The following is a 6,656-nucleotide window of genomic DNA, read 5'->3' as shown; positions in this document are numbered from 1 at the left end:
ATCTTCTGAGAATAAAGTATATCTGGCAACTTAAAGGGAAAATCATAAATATCAGCTTTAAAAGAATCATAAGGATCATATGAAGAATAGAATAAATCTAAATCTATTAATCTGGCAAATTACCTTTCAAGCCAGCAACCAACTCAGCAAATGCCCAAGTAGTTGCTGAAAGCTTAAAAGCACAACTCTTATATTCCAAGAAGGGGCACCGGAGGTCCACAGGACCATCCCACACCCCAGCCCAAACCACATCTGACATGTTAGCTGCCGTCCACTCCAGCGATGGGGTGGCTGCTGCAGAACTGGCAGTGTGAGTCATTTTAGACACCCCCTTCCACCAACAATGCATTAATCACCAAATTCTCCACCCATGTGAAACAAACTTTAATATTCTTTAAAAGTTTGGGGGGAAGGGGATCAAAAGACCACCACACCACAGCAGGAAAATATTTATAAAGATTCTAACAGCTTTTATTACAAGATGCAAGGTAGCATTTCATCCAACACTCACCAACATCGAACCATCATCTCTATAAAACAATTCCAGAAAGCTCAAACAGAACACCTAACAGACACAGTACCCACGATGACTCTCACACAACACTGTTTAGTGTTCAGACTTCACATCACCCCAGGAAAGTGTATCATTTTCTAGTAAACGTGTGGCAAAAAGTCTTCGCTTTATTCTGTTTGTCTATAAACATATCGGAACATGCCTCACAATTAAAAACTTTATTACAGCACTCCATGACATCAATATCTACTCGTGCTTAGTACCAGCCAGTTGTACCAAATACCATAAAATACAAAATGATAGGAAATATAAACATCGATTTGTATTTCAAGTTTATAACGTTTTATTTACAAAAATAAGCTGGGAGGATCAGTGTTTACGCCCCCACGATATTTCCAGGGGGGGGACTATTTCACACCATTTTTTTCTCTAATAATTTTTAAAGTTGCATTTGAATTCCTTCAGAATTGTATTTGTCGACTAGAAGCTCAGATGGGGAGGGCAGAGAGGGAGGGAGGCAGAAGGGCAGATTGCCGCCAGCACATCAAGAATGGCTTCGTGAAGACAGCATGGTGCCTCATGCACTGGGCGCTGCCAGCTCGCGGCGGGACCCCACACAATGCGTCGCCTGTACAGGAGCTGCAGTCTTCTCTGGGCTCTGAGGACACTCGTTCCCAACATGACACTATCGAATGCGACTTCAAGGCAGACACTAAGACATGACTCCGAAGACGGGGTTGTGGCGGCAGATGCTGGGGCCGTACTCCTCATAGTCCTTCTTGGTGTGGCAGACCTGAAAGAACTCGGGCTGCGAGAGGCAGCAGTGAGAAGGCAGCCCAGGTGCTCAGAGGGAGATAAGCTAAAGCAACTGCTGGGCACAGAGAACCTCCCGATGCAAACCTCCACGCTATCTCCAGGCCACAGTGGTCAGGTCCTGCCTCTTTCTCATGCTGAACTAAACAGCAGTCTATATCACTTTCACAAGTTCACTGGGGCGTGCTACAGCAGCAGAGCCCTTGCCCCACGTGCGTGAGGCCTGGGTCTGATCCCAGCGACTCAGGAAAAGAAACATACCCCTCGCTGACCTCCAGCACCACACACCAAAAATTTTTACTCAGCCTCCATTTATTTAGGACCAAATATGTGCTGGCCTTATATTAACAAATTTGAGGGTGAAAGAAATCATCACTTGGGAAAATCATTGGAATTAGTGATTAATGAAAGATTTTTTTTTTCAGATTTTACTTATTCATGTTATCTACATCCCAAGCAATGATACTTAGTAATTAGCTGTTCAATTTAAATGATCATTAAAATATGTTTGTATCTGACAAAATTAAACATGTGTCTGTTTAAAGCCATATAAGTACAATACTTACTATTTAACCCTCAGAGACAATGTTTATCCAAATTCAACAAAGAATGCAAAACAAAAACCAAAACCCAGAACCATCCAGGAAGGGACTCACCGTGGAGGCCAGCATCGAGCCTCCAAACCACACGGCGTAGCGCTGCATGTGATGTGTTATCACCTGCACCTCCACGGGCTTGGGCTGCAAAATGAACCAGCTCACATTTAGTCCAAGCAGTGCAAGCAGATCTTATTCTACCAGCTGGTAAGACGATGGCTCCCTCTGGGCCTTCCCTCCACCATGAGGGTAAGGAAACCTTCCCTCGCATTCATCGCACTCCCCCCTGCGGCAGGTGGTCCAGGGACCAAAGCAGATGGGCCAGCAGAGGTCACCACTTACACTAAAGCATCTGAATGGGAAAACACCCTGGCCAGCCCAATGGCTGAGCCCTGCAGAGGCAATTCTAGTGACGAAAGCCACCTGCAACACCAAAGGACACCGTCCTTTCCAGCAGCTGTCTCCACGTCAGTGGGCTTCCCTCCTTGCTCTCCTTCCCTAACAAAGCCCAATCTTGGTCAGACATCCAAATGAAGTCACCAGCTAGTTAGGAATTATGCTGGAGAAATCTTGGTTGTTTTAGTTTAATGAGAACATTTCCAAAGATCCCCACTGTCAACGAAAGGGTCCTGGTCATCACGCTACATGCTCGGAACTCTTAAAACACAGAAGAACACTACTGGCACTGGGGGCTGCTGAGAGCCAAGACGGCCGCTGCCCTGGTGCAGGGCTCAGTCGTAACCACAGGCCTGGAGTGAGCTCAGGAAGAGCCCCTGCTGCGCCTCTGTGTGATGAGAAAGAGCTTCCGGCTCGTTCTGAGCTCCAAACAGACACGCTCCTACAGCTCTGTGTAAGGGCAAGTCACCAAGAGGCACTCGCCTCTCCTACCTTTATTCTGCCGCCGCTGAGCTCTTCACTAAGTTTTAATCTGGCATCCACCACTCTTTTTAAATCTCTCTGCAGTCGACGTCCAAAATCCCTGAACATTGTCGAGCCTCCTGAAAGAACGACATTCTAAAAGACACAAAGCAGAAGGTTGCCCTGGATGAGATCACCTGCCCACCATGTTCCAGGAACTGCCCCACAGCAGAGTTCCCACATGCAACACACAGGCAATCCTAGACGAACACACTAACTAGCAAGTCAATGCTACCCAAAAGATGTTATCTATTTTTTTTCCTGTGACAACCATGTGCTACCAACTGTCCTCCCAGCACTTTTCTTCACCTCTGTTGCATGCTCCCTCTGGACCCGGCAGAACCCCTGTGAGGATCAAGAAGCCCAAACAAACAGCACAAGCTTCTGGGTGCGGTGGCACACTCCTGTAATCCTAGCAACTCGGGAGTCTGAAGTAGGAGAATCCCAAGTTCAAAGCCAGCCTCAGTAACAGTGAGATTCTCTCTCTAAATAAAATATGGACAAGGGCTGGGGATGTGGCTCAGTGGTTAAGTGTCCCTGGGCTCAATCCCCAGTACCACCCCCGCCCCCAAAAAAAAAGCCTGCACAAGCTGGCAAACAGACTGAGGCCACCTTATGAACCTTACGAACACTGGATCTCTAGCTGCTCTGCCTCAGCGACTTCCAACTAACTCCTGAACTTTCTCAGTGGGAAGGAAGCACACCCAACTTACCTGGAGACACGTCAAGTGAGCCATCCCTCTGCCTGCAGAGGCCTGCCAAGTGGCCACACCAGGCACTTGTGTGGCAGTGGGGGCAAATGTCATTAAACTGCCTATCAGAGTTTGAGGATAGAAAAGCTGTCGCTCTAGGACTACAGGATGATGTGTAGAACAATGAAAGTGATTAAATATAACCTGATTTACCTCCCTTACAAAAAAATGCCATTTGAAGAAACTATAAGAAAAACAAAATAATCCTTCCATCAAAGAGCCAAAAAGGGCCGGGTGCAATGGCACACGCCTATAATCCCAGCGCCTCAGGAGTCTGAGACAGGAGGATCAAGAGTTCAAAGCCAGCCTCAGCAAAAAGCAAGTGAGTCCGTCTCTAAATAAAATACAAAATAGGACTGGGGATGCAGCTCAGCGGTCAAGTGCCCGAGTTCAATCCTGGTACCAAAAAAAAAAAAAAAAAGAGCCAAAAAGGCCCTCCTTGAGGTGGTGGAATTACACGCATTCCTCCCTAACCTTCCCACATGACTTGAGTCACTGCAGGACCAACTGCCGCCGGGCATTTCTCCCAGCAGCACTCAGTCAGCTCTGTGTCTGAACAGCAAACCCCTCACCAAGTTCACAGGAAAGCAGATGTCTCAAGGAACCAGAGCACCCAGGTTGTAAGTCATGCAACTGGGAACAGGCTCTCCCATTTACTGCTGCCCCCAGAAACAACAGCCAGTACTGGGCAGAAGGGATGGGTTCCCAAGCTGACCCCTGCAACACCAACCGCACCACAGGCACCCAGTATTAGACAGCTGAGGGTGGAGAAGGAAGAGCAGCAGGCAGACAGCCCACCTGCCATCTGGCCTTCCGCCTGGGGACCTTTTCCAGCTGCGCGCTGAGCCTGCAGAGAAGCGTCAGCTCTAACAACCCCCTAACAAGTCCTGGATAACCTGTAGCCCGACGCTCCAGTTGCTGGGTGAAGAGGACGGCCCAAGGCTATCGTAAGACCATGGCAGGGGCCTTGGGAAGCCAAGTGGCCACTGGTGGTCTCACCAACTGTGCTAATAGTCTTTTACCAGTGAGTCTAATGCATTCTTAAGGGAGGGCTTGGCTGAGGGCCAGGGCGAGGCAGGCTCTGAGTCAACCCCCCAGGCTCTCTGCAGAGGTGAGTAGTATTCAGGAAGCCCAAGCCCTGACCCATCCCTTGGTGCTTTTCTCAACTCCCAGCAGGGGTGGGGCAGACCCTGGGGCACCTCCGTCAGGGAGCCCACCTAGTGACAGATGTTGGGGCAAGCACCTGCTGAGGCTCCCTGCCATAGAAGAGGCAGTCTGCCAGCACCCCAGGGCTTCGATGCCAAGATGCCCCATGGGGGGTACTGGGGATTGGTCCCTGGAGTTAGAAGACCCAGGCACAGGAGGGAACCTGCGCTGCAGTCAACCCCTTCTTGGAGAGGCCTTCTGATTCCCCTTTCCACCCAGACGAGGGGCCACAGAGAACCTGCCTCCGTCCTAAAAAACTGCAAACCTGGACTTCCCAAGCCCCATCCTATCTCCAGGTCAACATCATGAATGATCACTGCCATCCCGTCACCACAGAGGGAAATCCCTCAGTGCAGCAGGGACCTACTGTCAGAGCCCAGGGACCGTCATCCACAGTTGCAGTCAGAGGCAGCCCCTGGTGGCCACACTCATGCAAGATGACACGGAATGGCAAGTCAGGGGAACAATTTTAAATAATGTACAACAGGTTCCCTTTCAGACAGGCATCTTAGCCTATAACACTTCTGGAGACACATCGGACCTCTTTACTATTAAGAATCATGATTTCAAAGCATTCCTGATACCTTGACCGTCCTACCTTAGGATAAACCTCTAATGGTTCCACTCAATTCAGAATTACGAGAGGGGCTGGGGATGTGGCTCGGTTGGTAGAGTGCTTACCTCATATGCACAAAGCCCCGGGTTCAATCCCCAGCATCACACACACAAAAAAAAGAATCACAGAGGTGGGGGAGGAAGCAAGACAGGACTCTGCATCAGCCGTGGTTCTGTTCTCTTTGGTTTTCCTAGAGTGCGCTGCACCACTCCATTCAAGGTTTGCAGGCTATGATTACCGCAGCCTTTCTCTGGCACGGAAGTCCCAGCTCTGGTCTCCTAACAGCCCCTGTGCCAGGGTCCCTGCAGTGGCTCCTGGGGGCCAGGCCAGTATGGAGGCTCCCTTGCTCCCCTCAGTGTAGAGAGCCACAGAGCCAGGCTCCGGGATTACCACAGAAATGCGTGGGAAGCTTGTTCCTCCCCAGACAACAGAAGACATGGGTCTGCTCTCAATTCCAGCACTGGATACCAACACCATACATCAACAATAATTTTCTGAGGCTAAACTTGAAACATCCCTTGCTTGTGTTCCTGCGAGGGATGACATGAAAGGCGTGGAGTTCACCTCTCCTCAGGGCTCTGGCTTCACCCTGCCATCCCCACTGGAGCACTGCACATGCGCCATGTGCTTCCACAAGGGGCCCGCAGGCCACTGGAAGAGGAACCAGCAGCTCACTGCCCTGGCTACTGCGGGACTCAGGATGAAGGATTAGTGGGAGGTCCGAACACTCTCTCCAGTCTCGGTGTCAGGAAAGCAGCCTGTTAGGAAAGCCCCCTGGTTGGGACCACATTGCTCTCGGACCCTGTGACTCATTACAGAGGAGGTGTCCCTCTTTCCCTGGGCTGCTGGGGAGCGCAGCACCCTGGAGGCCTCTCTTCTGTGACTAGACAGGCCCGCGCGATGCGTGCACCCTTCTGCCCCTGTTCTCCCGGCTGCACTGTTCTGCCATCCTGGCTTTCTCCTACCCAGATGCCTCCAGCTGTTCCTTCCTTTGGTCCTGGATACATTCTCCTGACCGCCTCAGATTCTGCATACTAGAAGGCAGGCAGGCAGGTGGGAGGGGGGTATGCTGAAACGGAACTATCTTCAGGCAAAACAGGGTTAACAAGTTCAATGAGACTGGTTCATAAAAAGAACGCTTAGTCTTCCACTGGAAGTCCTTCCTTCTTCACTGAACAAACTCGGCAATCTACACACACCAGTGATCCACGGAGGACAACCTACTCCATCCCACAAGCACC

At 50.2% G+C, this 6,656-nt stretch overlaps 1 protein-coding gene across 4 annotated transcripts in view; it reads right to left on the bottom strand.

The window, feature by feature from the left end:
* Positions 1 to 447: 447 nt before the first annotated feature.
* Positions 448 to 6,656, bottom strand: part of ACTR3B (actin related protein 3B) — a 72,327-nt gene continuing 66,118 nt past the window's right edge. For all 4 annotated transcript variants that reach the window (XM_081284710.1, XM_081284707.1, XM_081284708.1 and 1 more), the window contains 3 exons: positions 2,812 to 2,937; positions 1,984 to 2,067; positions 448 to 1,322 (listed from right to left, as the gene is read on the bottom strand). In XM_081284710.1, coding sequence (XP_081140836.1) covers positions 1,227 to 1,322; positions 1,984 to 2,067; positions 2,812 to 2,937 — 306 coding nt within the window. In that variant the 3' untranslated portion in view covers positions 448 to 1,226. The remainder of the gene's footprint in view (positions 1,323 to 1,983; positions 2,068 to 2,811; positions 2,938 to 6,656) is intronic.

Source organism: Spermophilus citellus (genome assembly GCF_964194105.1).
Source record: "Spermophilus citellus genome assembly, chromosome: 3".
Classification (NCBI taxonomy): Eukaryota; Metazoa; Chordata; class Mammalia; order Rodentia; family Sciuridae; genus Spermophilus; species Spermophilus citellus.
The sequence above is the reverse complement of the archived record's forward strand: the minus strand, read 5'-3'. Positions and strand labels throughout refer to the sequence as shown.